Source organism: Panthera leo, chromosome A3 (assembly GCF_018350215.1).
Source record: "Panthera leo isolate Ple1 chromosome A3, P.leo_Ple1_pat1.1, whole genome shotgun sequence".
Classification (NCBI taxonomy): Eukaryota; Metazoa; Chordata; class Mammalia; order Carnivora; family Felidae; genus Panthera; species Panthera leo.
In genome coordinates this window covers 103,549,451-103,567,086 of record NC_056681.1, presented here as the reverse complement: position 1 = coordinate 103,567,086, position 17,636 = coordinate 103,549,451, and the positions used below count along the sequence as shown (strand labels likewise).

Below are 17,636 nucleotides of genomic sequence, written 5' to 3'. Positions count from 1 at the left end.
CCCAGCTTAGGCGCCTGATCCCCCTAGACAGTGGGTTCCCCTGCGAACACGCCCCACACCCAGGTGTCGCCAAAGGTCTCCTGCTGTCAGCGGTGATTCAGATTTACAGTGATTTTTGGAAAACGCATTGGTGCTGCGTGGGGGGGGGGGGGGAGGGAAATCAAAGCATAAAAATCAAACACTCGTGGGCAAAGTTCAGCTCAGCAAATGATGCTTTTCCAGTGAATCAGACCCGCCCTTGGAGTCTTCGAGGAAACGCACGGATGTGGAAAGGGGAGCGTGTGCCTGGAGTTTTGCTCTCCGCAGAGCGCGAACTCCGGCTCGTCCTCTCTGGCAGGCGGCTTCCGGACCGTAAGACAACGAGCGGAAAATATTTTTACCATATGAAATTGTAATCTGTTCTTTAGAGGAGCATAGATACAAAGTTTAATAAAGACATTAAGCGATGGGAAGGCGCTCCGGCTACTTCCGAGGATGGGGAGGCGGGCTAGGGCCGTACATTTCAGTTAAGTCGATTTCAGAACTCGGAGACACCACACCGGCAACGCCTGTGGTCTGGGCAAGGGCTGTAGATTTCCTATCTCATTTTTCAGATCATTGCCCCACTTCATTCTTGCTCCTTTCTCTCAATCCAAGCCATCCTCCTTACTCCCTCTCCTCCTCTCCTGGCGGAGGCAGGAGTGGGCATAGCTCTGCTTGTGTCTGCGAGGGCGACATCCAGGACCGGACCGGAACAGAGAGCCCACCTGCTCTTCCCACACCGTCCCTTTCCAGAGGACCTCCGGCCCCTGTGGGAGAGGGCGGGAAGAGCGCGGGGTGTTCTGCCAAAGCTCCCCAGCACAGTCTGGGCTGCATGAACAGCAGACTCCGAGACGACCTCTTCGTGTCCCAAATAAGTGCGCTTAACCATTTGCTTTCCCTGATGCCTTTGATTTTTTGGTGTGTGTGTGTGTGTGTTTTACTTTTTGTTGTTGTTGTTTTAAAGTGTTCACAGGGTCGCTAAAGCAGACGACGCGGGGGCGGCGGAGCTGCACAGAAGCAGATGACAACCACTACGGCTTCTGCGTGGTTCTTTTCCTGTCCCCGTCTGCGTCGCCCAACCCCACGGAGAGCTCGGAGCACTAGGTCGGGTTTGGGGCTCCCAGCGGGCACAGGAGTTCTGTTATTTTCCCCGGGGTGCTACTACACCGGGCGGCTAAGGCTCAGAGATCACCCGTGGCCGCCACCTGAGGTCGAGGGCAGCAGCTCCAAGCCACGTCCCGGTAGACATCTGGCCTCTGCGTCCACTTCGCCGCGTGCACGCCCTCGTTCTCTCCCTCTTGCGACGAAATCCCGAGGCAGAACCGGCCATGGGTCCTTGAGTCCATCCGGGAACCCCTGGCCTCCCACACTTCGCTCAGGATTCGCGGGAGGATGTGCTGAGAAGACTTTAACCAGGGGCTGTGCTGTCTCGCTGACGTTCCATGTCTGCTTATGCAGCGTAAAACTGACCGAGGTGGCCAGCAGCGGGACAAACGCCTCGCTGACTTGCTCCTCTGCAACTGAGGACCCTTCCTTCTTCGTTCTGGGGGGGCGGGGGCGGGGTGGGGAGGTTAGGTGATCCTTAAATTGAGTTTCTTTATTCCGTCTAACCGGGTCTCCCCCGTGGCAGGATGTTCCATCTCCCGACCGACCTTGCCCCTACTCCCCGGCCACGGCTGTCTCCTGGCTGTCTCCTAGCGGTGAGGGGTAACGGTGAGAACTCATAACCGAAAATAGATATGGGGGTGCGGACCCAGAGGTGTACCGTCCCCCCAGCAGGAGTGGGAGTGGGGCCGCGGGCACCAAGGAGGAAGGGGATAGGAGCGCCCAGGGAAAAGGTGTGTGTGGGGGGGGAGTACTTCGCTCTCTACACCGCTCACCATGCGCGCCGCCTTCCTTGGCCTCACCGCGCCTCCCTGGCGTCTCTCTGAGAGCCCCACCAGTCTCTAGGATCCTAACTCCCGAGCAGAGTTACCATCCTCTCTCCCACCTGAAGGCCGAGATTCTTCTGGGCATTTTTTTTTTTTTTCTTAAAAGGATTTTTTTTTTTTTTTCGAGTTCTTTTTTCATTTCCCTATTTTACCTGCTCTGCGCTCAGCCCCTTCTCGCTTCGGGGCTACGGAACAGACGCCTCCGGGGATCAGCTCCTGGCCTCTTTCTCCACTCGCCCCCCCAAGGTCTCTGCCTCTTATCGGAGGTTCCGCGCGGGAGACGAGCTAGGTGTCCCTGCCAGATGGCAAGAGGAGGGAACCTAAGACAATCACGTGAGGCGAGAGCGAGGAAGGTGAGCAGCCCTGCAGATCGGGGTCTCTCCCAGCACCCCAGACTCTGAGTGAGGAGAGCTTTGAGACCCTCTGCTCAACCTTGGAACTGCGTGTTCTCGGGTCAACCCAGTCCCCGCGTCTGCCCCAAAGAGGCTGAGAGAGAAATTCCTTGCAGCCCATCAAGGGCTCGGGGGCGCCTCCTGAGGCCTTCGGCTGGCGGCAGCGGCCCAGCCCGCTTCTGCGTGCCCGGAGCGCCCCCTCTGTTCCAAGAGCACGTCTTGGCCTCTGCTGGATGGGGGAAAGGCAAGGGTACACTTTGGAGGGAGGGGGATGGGTGCACACCAGCCACCGGCAGCCCTAGTCGCTCCAGTAAACACGCCCAGCCGGGGCAGGGCGGGCAGCGCGCGCAGGGGAACCCGGCGGGGCCACCCCCGCCTTTACCTGTCGGAGCCTGAAAGCGCCAGCGGCTGCTGCGCGGCGGGGGCGGGGCTTGCCAGCCCGCGCGCCGGGGCGGGACCCAGCGGGGGCGGAGCTCACAGTGATTGGGTGCGGGCGCGGGGCCACCAGCCAGAGCCGAGCCGCAGGGCTGTGCAGGTTTCACTTCGCTCCGCGCAGCCTCCAGGTTCTGATCTTGTAAGAGCGCTCCGTCTCGCGTCGCCGCCGCCACCACTGCCACCGGATTCTTGAAGTCGCCCTGCGCGCCCCAGCCCAACTGCGGCCAGCATCGCCGCGGGCTGCTCGCTTCGCCCCGCTCCCGCCGCCACCCCCTCGGCGCCCTTTCCCTGGCCCTCGTCCCCCCAATGTCTGACTCTGACTCTCGGACTGAGAAACGCAAGGTAAATACCTCCGAATCCCCGGGAGCGGGCCGGGTGCCGACGGAACACAAACACCGGAGTCAGATCGGCTCCACCTCCTGCTCCCTTCCCGAGCACGTGCAGGCAGAGATGCACGTACCCGTCCCACTTGTCGCTGGGCGGGAGGCGGCGATCAGGCGGGTCGGGTTCCCTTCCCCTGCAGGTCCAGTTTGGTGAGGGGTCATCTGTGGAAAGGCTACGGGCACTTGGCCGAAGTACGGCTCGGGCCGGGATTCCGCGCGAGGGAGTGGTGAAGCTTCTCAGGGCCGGCTGGGAAGGCAGCGCGTGCTCTCCGCTCTGTCCCGGGAGCTGGGGCCCCGCTCCACGACACTGGGCTGCGGCAGCCGGCCAGAGCCTCGCGGCCGGCTCCCGGAGACCCCCGAGTAGTGGCTGCGCGGTACGAGCTGGTCTGGAGCCTTGACTTTTCTCGGGTGCTTGGGCCCGTTGCGGAGGATTTGCGGAACTGAGGTGGTTATTTAACTGACGGGACTCGGCTTTTCCTTGTGCCCATTCAGGCCGAGGTTTCAGGGCAGCTACTGCGTTCGTTCTCTCGGACGTGTCTGGGAGCCCTGCCCGGTCTGCGAGTGCGCTGCAGACGATACCAGCCGCACCATCCATAGACAGCGGGAGACCGAGGGCTTCCTCCGACTGCCGCGGCCACGCAGTGGACGAGCCTCGAGCAGCAGAACCTGCTGCATCCGGGGGCCGGACTGTCGTAGAGACCCGGGCACCGCGACTCACTTGCAGTGCTGGCTGGCGGTGCGGTGCCCTCGAAGGCCTGTTACTCGGTGCTGGTGCTGGTAGTGGAAGACCCGCGGGACGCTGGGAATGGGGGTGTGAATACGTTCGCTGTCTGCAGTGGCCACGGGTGCGCGCAGATATGCGTGCCAGTGGCCGTGGTGATCGCTTAGATTTGGAGCGTGTCCGCGGCGCACGGGGAGAAAAAGGGAGGAAGTTGGAGGAGGGTCGGTGCTGCAGCTAGGGAGGGGGCGGCCTTTGGGGTCTTCAGCCCAGCCGGCCTGGGCGGGGTCGGCGGCCCGCAGCAAGGACTAGGGACTGAGATCGGCCCTGCGGGTGTGGAGAGAGCGAGGCTCCTGCTTTGTCTCCAGGTGACCGGCTGCTTGGGGTGGCGGGAGCTGCGGAGGCTCGAGCGGCGTCCGGACGGTCACAGAGGCGGGGGGCGGGCTGGGGAAGCCTGGGCAGCTCCTGGCCCCGAGACTCCCGCCGCCGCCGCCGCCGCCGCCACCGCCGCCGCCGCAGCCGGGGCCGCCTTCGGAGGCGAGTTTGTCAACAATCGCCTCGCCTTTGGCGGCCTGACCCGTAGGCGCCGCCCCCGCCGGCGGCGGCTATTGGCTGCGGCGCAGAGCGACCGCGCGCGAGCCAATTGGGAGCTCGGGCACCCGGCGCCAGCGGCGCGGGGAGGTCGGCGGTGCCGGCGGCGGCGGGCGCAGTGCGCGAGGGGAGGAGCGGGAGGAGGCGGAGGATGTTCCCGGCGGCGGCGGCGGCGGCCGGGGCAGCGCGGGCCAGAAGCGCGGCGCGCGGAGCCCTCGGCTGCCCGGCGGAGCGCGGCGGCGGGTGGACGGCCAGTGGTCGGGTCTGCGCTGCCCCGGGGGCTCTGAACGCGAGTTCTAGGCTTTGTCTCCCGCGCTACCTTCGTGCTGACGGTCAGGGGGCTCCGGGTCGGCGAAGGGCGCGGGCAGGACGCCGCGCGGCCCGGGCTCGGACGCGACGCTCGGAAGGGAAGGGGCGGACGTGAGTTTCGGCCCGATTGCCTTCACAGAGGAGGGTCAATGGGGTGAAGGAGGCGCGCGCTCCGGTGTCGCCTAGCGTGTAGAGTTACTTGGGGACTTTGCAGGGGGCGCCCGGGGACGGCTTTGGGGGACTCCCCCCCACCCCCCATTTGGAGGTGTGCACCTCGTAGTGTGGGTGCATTCGGGAGAAGTTCTGTCGAGTTCGGGGCGGCGCGCTACCCCCTGCGGGAGGAGGGGCGCGCGGGCTGGGAGCGGGAGGGACCGCGGGCGGGGAGCGCCCGACCCGGGCCGAGCCGCGCTCGCTCGGAGTTACAAACTCTATTGTGACGCACTTACTACGACTGACGGCCCTTGCCAAACCTTCCCCAGACTTGCTGCCCTCAGCACTTTCGGCAGAACAATGGGGCCGGAGCGGGGAACGCGGCCAGCCGCCTGCAAATCGCTGCATCTGCGCCCGCTCCCGTGCTCCAGCGCGGTATCTGATCCCGGGAAATCAGAGCCCGCTGGGAGTTTCCGACTTCTTCAAGGCGGCCCTGAGCAAAGAGCACGTGTGAATAGACTTAACACGAGCTGCTTCTCCTAAAACTTGTGTGCGTGTCCGTGTGCGTTAGAGCACCGGTTACACGTTGACGATGTAATTGTATTTTGCTTGGTGGCAGGAAGTTTAGTCCCACCCCCTCCCCTCCCCCCACCTCGCAAAGAGAGAGATAACTTTTGTTATTTTAGGTGTTATTTTTATTCTTACCTGGAAGATTGTCAGACAAATATACGAACTGACGACTTAACGTTAAAGCATTCGCTCTTCTAGAAATGTTGAAGGAGTCCGTGAAAGTTAGCTACATTTAGTTACTTGTTACAGTTACTGTTTTGCTTAAGATAATCTTAGTTTTTATTTTACTTGCAGAAAAAAAGACCAAATGGCAAAGCAACCTTCAGATGTAAGTTCTGAGTGTGACAGAGAAGGTGGACAATTGCAGCCTGCTGAGAGGCCTCCTCAGCTCAGGCCTGGGGCCCCTACCTCTCTACAGACAGAGCAGCAAGGTAATCCTGAAGGCGAAGGGGACCGCTGCCCCCAAGGCAGCCCTCAGGGCCCGCTGGCCCCACCAGCCAGCCCCGGGCCTTTTGCTACCAGATCCCCGCTTTTCATCTTTGTCAGAAGATCCTCCCTGCTGTCTCGATCCTCCAGTGGGTATTTCTCTTTTGACACAGACAGGAGCCCGGCACCCATGAGTTGTGACAAATCAACACAAACCCCAAGTCCTCCTTGCCAGGCCTTCAACCATTATCTCAGTGCAATGGGTAAGCAATACCCGGGTAAGAGGTAGTTAACGTGTGGTTGTTTGACTCTGTGTAAAGGCTGTGTGTAACATTTACATTAAACCCCCTTTTAGAAACCTTTTTACTGATTTATTCCATGTTTTGATAGGAGGGGAGGATGTGTCAAATAAGACATCAAGCCGACATTGATTTTAAATCAGGTTTTGTAGCAGCAGTAAAATACACCCAGTGTCTGCCTGTTGAGCAGTAAAGCCGGAATCCCTGTTCCTGCCTTCACTGAAGTGTAGGTGTTGTTGTAACCACTAAGACTCACTTATTAATGACCCTCTGCTTGAAGGGGACTCAGTCAGGTACAGCAAATAGCTTAAAAACATGACTAAATGTATGGAGGGAAACGAGACAGGTTAACCATTTTCAACAAGAACACTTTAAAAAACTGACCTTGTTTGTAAAGGCAGTACCAACATAGAACCATGGAAATGGTTTGCTTTCTACTCACATTTCTCTTTGGGCTAATTTTGTTTGCTCAGAGGTTTTAGGTATAGCACTAATAAGATTAGATTGTGGGTTTTTATTTCAGGGATTAAACAGTGTTTTGGGGTCTGAACCAGGAGTGGCAAACATAAATGCCCAGGAAAACCTGACCATATAATCACAGAGGGAACTGACCTTGTGGGAACTAACTATGGGAAATCAGGGAGCATTTGCACTTTTTACATTAGAACTGCCCCCAACTGTGTCTGTGTGGGTGTGTGGTCTGAGAGTAGTAGTTATTTTCCTATTGTATAGTGCAAGATAACCCAGGAATGTAGATTTTGATGCCAAATATCCTGATGTTTAGACATTGGCAATTAATTTAGAACTTTGAAAGCACTGTGCAAGCCAGATAAAACATCTGCAGGCTAGATTTGACCCTTGAGCCCCCAGCATGTGACTTTGAGCATGTTTGCTTCTGGCAACCTTGGTAAGGGAGTAAGTCTGTGTTGATTCAAGTCACTCTTCCCCACTGATGGAAAAGGTTCATGTCTTGATAAGGATTCACCAAAATCTTGCTTCCCATTTGGACAGATTAGCCTTTCCTGGATTAATGAAATATAAGCAAGTTGGCAGCATTATTCCTGAAGGATCCGGTATATACAGACTGTTACAATGCAGATCACATTTTTGCCAGAAGCTAACTGAACAGTCATCAGGCTAGACATCTGATTGCTGGAACACAATGGCAAATTTGCATTTACAGATAGAATGGGGCTGTGCCTCCTAACCTTCAGATGGGGAAACCGTGCAGGTCTGTCCCCATGTTACAGAATTAGAGCCTCAGAAGGTTGGTCACTTGTCAGATTGGGCACACGTGGGAAATGGCAAGCAGAGACGGCAAAAACATTGGTAACTATGCGTATTGGCTAGGTGTCTCCCGCTGCACACTGAGATCTACTTCATTAGGATCCCTCCTTAAGAAAAGGAGCTAGAAGTTTTATTGCTGCTACTTCCTTCTCTCACTACTGTCCTGAACTCCTTTAAAGCTTAGAAGTTCTCAGTGCTTGGGAATGTTTCTCTGCCCATGAAAGTGCTCCTGAGTTTATGAACCTGTAGCGTTCTTGCTCACTGAATGAGTGAATAGGGCTTAATGGTGTGTAGTTTTAAAAACCTATGTATTTTAAGGATCCTTTGGAAGCCTTATAGTTTTTCCCTGCAGACCTATGAATCCGCCTCTACAGGTGGTGGCTTGATGCATAGATAGAGTTTATCTTACTTTGTGAACCAGAAATAGTGGGTGAGATAATGTTGGTTTTTTTTTTTTTTAGTATGTATGGTATCATACTGTTTAGCGAGATTATAAGGTAAGTCCTGTTACTCCAGATGACAGATGTAAAGCTTTAGAGATCACAGTCTAAGTTATTAAAGACAGTTATGTTTATACCTGCGAAGTCAAGTCGTGGATCCTGAGGTGTAATTTCATAGCACTAACTACATTCCAGTAGATTGGCATGATAACCGAGAGTTGAATGCAAGGAGTAAATGATAAGTTATAAGGAGTTTGTCTGAAGTTAGTGCATCAAGGTAAGTTTTTAGGATTTAGTTCTGGGGAGATCTGTTTGCTGGGGTGGGGGATGAGTGGGGGACTGGAGAGGACTTAGATAGGAGTTTTATTCACTGCAGAATAAAATTGACAGCCTTTGTAGTCTATAACTTTTTTTCATGGTTATTCTTCTAATAGTCCAGTGCCTAAAGACCCCTGAAATCTGCTGAGTTGATAAAATCGGGTTCTGTTCTCTTTGTAGTCATGTTTAGTGTTCCTTACTCAACCATGTCCATTAAGATCTTCAGTGAAGCTTTTGATAATTTATTGCAAAACGCATTTTTTTTTTTTTTTTTTCACAAAGAAGTCTTTATGATTGGTTTTCCCCAAGGCAACACAAATGTGAGGTTATAGAGAGGTTCTCCTCTGCCAGGGGCTCCTGCTCCTTCACCCACAAAATAGTTTCTGCTCCGCGAGTGGGGAAAGGAAGCAGCGGATCTGGTAGTTCTGCTCCTGCATCTTTGTTCTGATGAGAAAGTCTATTCTTGTCTGGGATGTGCAGCAAGTAGATGTTTTGTTTATTCTAGAAATGCTTTCCTATTTTTCTCGATATCCCCGATTTTTCTGGAGGTCTTTAAAAAATACTCTATTTTTCCATGAGGAGAGAGAGAGGGTTCTTTTTTCTTCTTTCCTTGTTTTTTTTTTTTTTTTTTTTTTGCTTTTACCAATCAAATTCTAGTCTCCTTACATCCTGGGTCAATTCACTTAACAAATGAGCTCTTAGTGGATAACCCATTATTCTGCTCACAATCGTTGACAGAGGTATGGGTTTCCGAGTGCCTTTGCTAGTGAGCGTGCGTGTGCCATGTGCGTTTTTAATACAAACTGTGTACTATTTTCTGCACAAGTTTGTACTTTGAAGGTGTAGTTACTGCTGGTGGAGGTAAGAGTTAAGAAAGGTCAGGATGTGCCAGTGAATATTGTGAACAGGGTGGAAGCTCCGTAATTAACAACTTCCGGGTGTCAAATGACTTAACCCTTATATTCTGTGGAACATCAGAATTCATAGGTAGGGGTTACTCGTGTTCTTGGTATTCCTCCACATGATGTGCATAGTCCTCTTGCACCTGGCAGTGATCTGGCAGATTGTGAGCCCTCCGAGGAGAGGCATGATGTCCTGCAGATCGTCATGAGGGCCTGACAAAGAGGACACGCCCAGGAGATGTTCAGAGTTTGGAGTTTTGCCCATCAGCCTTTCCATAGAGCTACCTGAAGACAAATAAGATTTCAAAAAAGTCTAGCAGCAGGAAAAAGACCCTGTGTGTCTCCCCTGCCCCGCCAAATATTTTGAGTTATTTGGCTCTAACTATAAGGTTTATTACGTGGGGGTGACAGGTGAGGTCTGGCTCAGTGGGGAAGCCACAGCTTCCCACAGTGGAGTACTGAGCACTTAAGATGCAACTGGTCCAGATTGAGATGTGCTTGTTCCTGTCCGTTCACACTGGAGTTTGAAAACTTTGTGGTGCGTAAGAAAGAATAGAAAATATCTCAGCCGCGTTCATACGAATGACATGTTGACACATTTTTAATCTACTGGGTTAAATTAAAAATGTGGGTTTTTAAATTTTTTTAGATATTTATTTTCGAGAGAGAGAGGGTGTGAGCAGGGCAGGGGCGGACAGAGGGAGACACAGAAACCAAAGCAGGCTCCAGGCTCTGAGCTGTCAGCACAGAGCCCGATGTGGGGCTCGAACCCACGAACCGCAAGATCAAAACTGAGCCGAGGTCAGACGCTTCATCGACTAAGCCACCCAGGCGCCCCACCTTCACCTTTCCCAAGTGTACAGTTCAGTAGCGTTCAGGTATTGACATAGTTGTGCGACCCACTCCCAGGACTTTCTCATCTTGTAGAACTGAAACACTGTACCCATTAACCGTCGGTTCCCCACTTCCTCTCCTCCCAGCTCCTGGCAACCTTCGTTTTATCGGTGTCTATGATTTGGACTGTTCTAGATGTTTCATATAAGTGGGATTATACAGTATTGATCTTTTCATGACTGGTTTATTTCACTTAGCCTAGGGTCCTCAAGGTTATTCATCATTACTAGACTTTCCTTCCTTTTTAGGGCTGAATAATAGTCCATTGTATTTATGCAACATACTTGATTCATTCATTCATCCGTCATCGGACACTTGGGTTGCTTCCTTCTCTTGTCTGTTATGAATAATGCTGCTTTGAATATGGGTATGCAGATATCTCATAGATTATACTTTGGATTCTTTTTGATATGTGCAAACATCTCTTCAAAATCATGCTTTTGATTCTTTTGCATATATACCCAGAAGTGGGATTGTTGGGTCATATGGGAATTCTATTTTTAATTTTTTGAGGAACCTCCACCGTGTTTTCCACAGTGGTCACACCATTTGATATTCCCACCAATGGCCTACAAGGGTTCCAGTTTCTCCGCTTCCTTGCCAACATTTGAATACTTGTTTTCCTTTTTTTTTTTTTTTCCCAGTAGGAACCATCCGTTTGCGGTGATATCTCATTGTAGGTTTTGGTTTTTGTTTCCCTGATGATAAGTGACGTTGAGCATCTTTTCATAATGCTTGTTGGCTTTTAAATAAAATGTATTTTTTATATGAATTTTATCTGTTTGTCTTTACTTTTTGGAAATGTTTCTTCGAGAACAATGTCACATTAGCTCTGTGGCTAGCATTCTGTCTTACCTGGGTGGGCTGCTTTGCAGATGGAGGAGGTAAAGTGCAAGAATTTTTTTTATTTTTTCACTAGTTCCAAATGAAGTTTAGTGACTAATGGCTGTGTAGACAGTTCTAAATTTTATATCTTTTTTTAAAAAAACCACTTTTTAAGATCATTACAGATTTACATGCAACTGGAAGAAATCATACAGAGATCCTGGGGCGCCCAGCTGGTTCAGTTGGAAGAGCGTGAAACATGGATCTTGGGGTCGTGGGTTCGAGCCCCATGTTGGGTGTGGAGATTGCTTAAAAATAAAACCTTTAGGGGCGCCTGGGTGGCGCAGTCGGTTAAGCGTCCGACTTCAGCCAGGTCACGATCTCGCGGTCCATGAGTTCGAGCCCCGCGTCAGGCTCTGCGCTGATGGCTCGGAGCCTGGAGCCTCTTTCCGATTCTGTGTCTCCCTCTCTCTCTGCCCCTCCCCCGTTCATGCTCTGTCTCTCTCTGTCCCAAAAATAAATTAAAAACGTTGAAAAAAAAAATTTAAAAATAAAACCTTTAAAAAAAGAAAAAAGAAGTGAAGAAATAACAACAGAGATCCTCTATGCCCTTTGCCTAGTTTCTGCTAGTGGCATATTAGTACAATATCACAGCCTGGAAGGGACGTGGATAGACTCCGGCTACCTTACTCACCTTTCCCCAGTTCCACATGTACTCCATGTTGTGTGTGCGTGTGAGTGTGTATTCACTGCTCTGCGATTTTATCCGAGGTGGAGGTTTGTGTGACGGCCGCTACCGTCAGGATACAGACAGAAGAGTTCTAGCCCAAGCATTCCTCATACTACCTTTTGAAAGCCACAGCCACTTCCCTTCTCCCCAACGCCTAACAACCACTACTCTAGTCTCCATGGCTCTACTTCTGTCACAGGCGACCTTTTGAGATTAGCTTTTTTGCCCAGCGTAATTCCATTGAGATCTACCCAGGATGTCGTATAAATCAATAATCGCTTGCTTTTGATTGCTGAGCAGCATTCCACAGTATGATGTAGCACGGTGCATTGACCTGTTGAAGGACATTGGAGTTGTTTGCAAGTCATGGTAGGGACTTGGGGAGGCACTTGGGGAGGGGCACAGCCCACACTGCGTGTCGTGCGTTATCCCCGGTACGTCTTCGGCAGCTGCCAGTTGAAGACCAAGGGCACAGGCTTCCTTCAGGTGACTGGCCATGACGCTGTACCATGGCAACAAACTGCCACTGTGGACAGTTCCCTATGGGTTTTTGCGTGTACGTGAGTTTCCGTTCCCAGAAGTGCAGTTGGTGGAACACAGAGCGGTTTAGTTTTTTAAGACACCGCGCAGCTGTTTGCCAAAACGGCACTGCCCTTTCGTGTCCCCGTCAGCGATGTGTGAGGGGTCCGGTTCTTCTAGATCTTAGCTAGCATTTGGTGTCATCACTATTTGTTTTAGCCATCCTGACACATGCCTCATTATTGTTGTAATTTGCATCTCCCTCCTGGCTAATGACGTTGAATATATTTTCATGTGTCCCTTTGCATATGTACGCCTTCTTCCGTGAAGTGGCTGTTTATGTCTTTTGCTCATTTTCTAATTGGATTGTTGGGGTGTTTTACTCCTTCACTCTTTTTGAGAGCTCAGACCCATCCTAGATTCCAGTCAGGTTTGTGATTTGCAGATAGTTTCTCCCAGCCCCAGGTCCCAAGAGTTTTGCTTAGTTGTTTTTGTTTTTTGTTTGTTTTGCCAAAACTTTTATGGTTTGACATTTTACATTTGGATCTATGATTCATGTTCATTGAGTTTAAGGTCTGAGATGCAGATCAATGTTTATTCGTTTTGATTATAGGCACCTGGTTGCTCCTGCACCATTTATGAAAATTGTTACCCTTTTTCCACCTACCGTTAACCCTTGAACCCCTCAAGGTGAGGGGCGTCAGCCCTCTGCACAGTCAAAAATCCATGCATAACTTTTGACTCCCCCCAGACTTGACTACTGTCAGGCTACTGATAGCCTGCTTTTCACTGGAAGCCTTAGCAATAACACAAAACTGTCGATGAACGCATATTTTGTATGTTACACGTATTGAATACTCAGTTCTTACAGTAAGCTAGAGGAAAGAAAATGTTACTGAGAAAATCATAAGGAAGAGGAAATCCATTTACAGTACTATACCATATTGAAAAAAATTCACCTATTAGTAGACCTGGTTGTTTAAGGGTCAACTATAATTGGCTGTGCACCTTTCTTAAAAATTAGTGTGTTTTTGTGACTCAATTTCTGGGTTCTCTTTTGTGTTCTATCAAACTGTGTGTCTGTCCCTCCGCCAATACCACACTTTCATTACTCTAGTCACATACGAGGCCACAGTAATGGATAGAGTGATTCCTCAGATTTTATTCTTTTTTTTTTTTTTTTTTTTTTCTAAAATCGTTTTAGCTAGGTCCTGTGCCGTTTCATCTATATTTTTGAATAAGCTTATCACTGCCTACAAAAACCCTTCTGGGGTTTCAATAGGAATTGTGTTAAACTTAACAGATCAGTTTGGGGGAGAATTTGCGCCTTCAGTGTGTTGAGTCTTCCGATCCATAAACGGATGTCTCTTCAAGTTTTTAGGTCTATGGGTTTTGTAATTTTCAGCATAGAGATCTCATACATGTTTTCTTAGATTTCATTTCCTTGGGAGCAATTATTAATGGTGTTATGTTTCTAAACTTACTTTCTAAACATTCATTTTTAATAAATAGAAATGCCGTTCATATTTGTGTGTTCTTGGATCTTGGAGCTTTGCTGAACTCAGTAATTTCTTGTAAATTTCTTGGGAGTCCTATGTAGACAGTCTTGTTATCTGCAAATAGGAAGTTTTATTTCTTCCTTTTTGATCTGTGTGCATTTTCTTTCTTTTTCTTGCTCTATTACAGTGGCTAGAACTTCCAGTGCTATGTTGAATGAGAGCAGACATACTTGCCTTATCCCCAGTGTTAGAGGGAAAGCTTTCAGTCTTTAACCAATGAGTGTGTTATTAACTGCAGGTGTTTTGTAGATGTTCTTTAAAAAGATGAAGAAGTTTCTCTTTATTTCTGAATTGCTGACAGTTTTTAGCATGAATGGAATAGGTATTAGATTTTATAAAATTTTTATTCTGCATCAATTGATGTGAATTTGTGAGTTTATTTATTTTAGTCTGTTGATGTGGTGAGTTATATTGATATTCAGTGTTAATCTACCTTACTGGACTGGGATAAGTCCTTCTTGGTCAGGGTATAGTTCTTTTCATATATTGCTGCACTGGATTGAATTTGCTAGTACTTTGCACCTAAGTTCCTGAGAACCGTTTACCTGTTGTTTTCTCTTCAGACTGTTCTTGTTTTGATCAGGGCCTTTACAGTGTGTTGGGAATGTTCCCTTCTTCTCACTTTTCCAGAAGAGATTGTGTAAGAGTCGTATTAATTCTTCAAATGTTTCGGTAGAGTTCTCTAATGACAACATGTAGACCTGAAGATTTCTTTCTTGCTGAGGAGGGGAGAGGGTGTCTTTAAATTACAAATTCAGGTTTTTAGTGTTTGTAGGACTCTTCAGGTTGTCTCTTTCATCTTGGTTGAATTGCAGTAGTTTGTGATTTTCAAGGGATTGGTCCATTGCTTCTAAGTTGTTGAATGTTGGGTATTTACAGTGTTTATGTTGTTCTCTTATTATCTTTAGTGGGTGCAGGATCTGTTGTGATAGCCCATTTCATTCTTGATATTGGTGATTTAGGTTTTCCTATTTTTTTAACCTTATCAGTCTTTCTGGAGGTTTATTGGTTTTATTTTTTAAAATCTGCTTTTTTGTTTCATTCATTTTACTCTCTTTTCCTGTTTTCAATTTTATTGCTCATTTTTATTTCCTTTAGTTTGCTTTGTGTTTGTCTTTTCTAGTTTCTTGAGGTAGGAACTTGGAGTAATGTTTTGAGACTTTTCCTCTCTTCCACTGTAAACATTTAGTGCCATAAATTTCCCTTCACCACTGCTTTACCTGTGTCTGACAGTTCTTGGTATATTGTGTTTTCGTTTTCATTACAGTACTTTTTTGGTTTTTTCATTTTCAATGACTTTCATGTGTTTTTATTTCCTTTGAGATTTCCTCTCTGACCCTAGATTATTTAGAAGTGTGTTGTTTCGTTTCTGAGTACATAGCAATTACCTTGTCCTTCTGTTACTGTTTTCTTGTTTGATTCCATTATGGTCAAAGAATACATTATGTATGATTTCAGTTCTTTTAAATGTGTTGAGGTCTGTTTTGGTAAATGATCCATGAGTGCTTGAAAAATATCTGTATTCTGCTGTTGGTTGGAGCGTTCGTTACATATTTCCCGGTTGATCAGATCTTAGTGGTTGAATTGCGTTGTCCAGTTCTACATCCTCGCTGATTTTCTGTCTGGTAGTTTTGTCAGTTGCTGAGACAAATGGTGTTGATGTCCCCAACTGTAAGTGTATTTCTCCTTTTAAATCCATCAGATTTTGCTTTATATATTTTTGAGGCACAGCTGTATGGTGTTCACACATACTGAATTGTTAACTTATTCCTATTGAATTGATCCTTTTATCATAAAGGCTACTTTATGTGATGTCAATATAGCTACTCGTGCTTTTTGTAAAAAATAATAATGCTGTTTACCTGGCATATTTTTTCCCACATCTTCAGATAATACTGTAATCCACTCCCATCAAATCTGTCTTCTAAATGGTGAATTTAGATCATTTACATTTATGGTAATTGTTAATATGTTAAGGCTTAAGTGTGCCATTTTATTGTCTTTCTGTTTCCTCTGTTCCTATGTGTGTTTGTGGGTTTGTTTTTTTGTTTTTTGTTTTTTTTTTTTTGTTTTGTTTTTTTAACCTTGCTGTGGGAGCCACCTGGGTGGCTCAGTTGGTTAAGCATCTGACTCTTTATTTGGGCTCAGGTCATGATCTTCTGATGTGTGAGTTTGAGCCCCACTTCAGGCTCTGTGCTGACAGTGCGGGGCCTTCTTGGGATTCTCCCTCTGTAACTCTCTCTCTGCACCTCCCTCCCAAAAATAAATAAACTTTGAAAATAAAAAAATTAAATAAGTCAAAATAAGTAAATCTTACTGTGGGTTATTTGAGCATTTTTTAGGATTCCATCTTGATTTATTTCTAGTGTTCTTTGTTTCCAAGTTTTTTTGTTTTTTTTTTTCTTAAGTAATCACTGTACCCATCATGGTGCTCAAACTCACAACCTTGAGATCAGGAGTCATATGCTCCACAGACTGTACAGATGTAATTTGTTATGATCTATTGGCATCAATGGTATCAATGTTTTTTATTTCATCTGCAGTGTAGACACCTTAAATCCATTGAGACCCCTTTACATGTCCCCCTTTTCAAATATAATTGTCTTTTTTTTTTTAATTTTTTAATGTTTATTTTTGAGAGAGAGAGAGAGAGAGACAGCCAAGTGGGGGTGGGGCAGAGAGAGAGGAGAAACAGAATCTGAAGCAGGCTCCAGGCTCTGAGCTGTCAGCACAGAGCCTGAGGTGGGGCTCGAACCCATGAACCATGAGATCATAACCTGAGTTGAAGTCAGATGTTTGACTGAGCCAGACAGGCACCCCTCAAATGTAATTGTTTTAAACATTTCCTCTATGGGGCGCCTGGGTGGCTCAGTCAGTTAAGCGTCTGACTTTAGCTCAGGTCACAATCTCACCGCTCGTGAGTTCAAGTCCCACGTCGGGCTCTGTGCTGACAGCTCAGAGCTTGGAGCCTGCTTCGGATTCTGGGTCTCCCTCTCTCTCTCTCTGCCCCTCCCCTGCTCATGCTCTGTCTCTCTCTGTCTCTCAAAAAATGAATAGACATTAAAAAAAAAAAATTAAACATTTCCTCTATATACATTGAGCACCATATCTGATGGCATCACATTTTTTGCTTCAGCCATCAAATATACCTGAAGCTCTTGGAAAATAGGCTAGGTTATTATATTCACCCCTATCTTTTCCCCATTTCAGTATTCTTCCTTTCTGAAGTTCTAGCCTCCTGTTACTCCCTTTCTGTTCAGAGGACTTTGTTTAGTCATTTCTTAACAGTAGGCCTGCTAGCAACAATCCTTCAGTCCTGCGTCTGAGAGAGTCTGTGTTTTCCCTTCATTCCAGAAGGCTATTTTCAGTGGCTATAGAATTCACGGTCCATGGCGGTGGTTGGTTGGTTGGTTTGTTTTGTTTTTTTCCTGAACTTAAAAGACATGCCCCTTCCTTCTGGCTTTCATTGTTTCAGATGAGAAGTCTGCCATCATTCACATATTCTCCTAGAAGTAACAAGTCCTTTCCATCTGGCAGCTTCCGAGGGTTTTTTGTTTGTTCGTTTCCAGAAGTTTAATTATGTGTCTTAGATTTCTCTGGGTTTATCCTTTTTGATGTTCACTCAGTTGGTTACATTTGTGGTTGTAGGTTTTGTGCCAAGTTGGGGAAGTTTTCAGCCATTATGTCTTTGAATATTTTCTCAGTGCCTCCTCTCTTTTGGAACTCTGATGACGAAAGTGTATTTTCGTGGTGGTCTCACAGATCCCTGAGACTCTTAGTTTTCATTCTGTGTTCTCTTTTTGGACTGAGTAAATTCTGTGGACCTAGCCTGGTGTCCGCTGATTCTGTGGCCTGTTGTTCCCCACTCTAATACTTGGCCCAGCCAGTGAAGTTGGGGTTTCTTTTTCCCCCCCCTCTTTGTTGCATTTTTCAATTC

General features: G+C 48.2%; 2 protein-coding genes across 17 annotated transcripts in view; one reads left to right on the top strand and one right to left on the bottom strand.

Annotated features, from left to right (window-relative positions):
• Positions 1-371: 371 nt before the first annotated feature.
• On the bottom strand, positions 372-4,586 carry LOC122216345. 6 transcript variants are annotated; one of them, XM_042933060.1, is made up of 6 exons: positions 3,130-4,586; positions 2,727-2,954; positions 2,385-2,573; positions 2,105-2,272; positions 1,902-2,011; positions 372-1,715 (listed from the first exon to the last, which is right to left on the bottom strand). In XM_042933060.1, the coding sequence occupies exons 1-3, from the start codon at positions 3,755-3,757 to the stop codon at positions 2,407-2,409; spliced, it is 1,023 nt and encodes a 340-aa protein (XP_042788994.1). In that variant the 5' UTR covers positions 3,758-4,586; the 3' UTR covers positions 372-1,715; positions 1,902-2,011; positions 2,105-2,272; positions 2,385-2,406. The 6 variants fall into 6 exon arrangements, with proteins under 6 accessions (XP_042788994.1, XP_042788993.1, XP_042788995.1 ...); XM_042933059.1 differs by lacking the exon at positions 1,902-2,011; XM_042933061.1 differs by lacking the exon at positions 1,902-2,011 and having other exon boundaries at positions 372-1,557.
• Positions 2,934-17,636, top strand: part of BCL2L11 (BCL2 like 11) — a 51,340-nt gene continuing 36,637 nt past the window's right edge. For 4 of the 11 annotated variants that reach the window (XR_006200846.1, XR_006200847.1, XR_006200848.1 and 1 more), the window contains exons 1-2: positions 5,278-5,480; positions 5,795-6,189. Coding sequence is in view for 7 of the 11 variants with exons in the window: in XM_042933066.1 (XP_042789000.1) it covers positions 5,808-6,189 (382 nt within the window). In the remaining 4 variants the exon portion in view is untranslated. Of the gene's footprint in view, positions 3,122-4,661; positions 4,892-5,277; positions 5,481-5,794; positions 6,190-17,636 lie in introns of those variants that run through there. The other 7 variants (XR_006200849.1, XM_042933070.1, XM_042933072.1 and 4 more) reach the window with 5 other exon arrangements.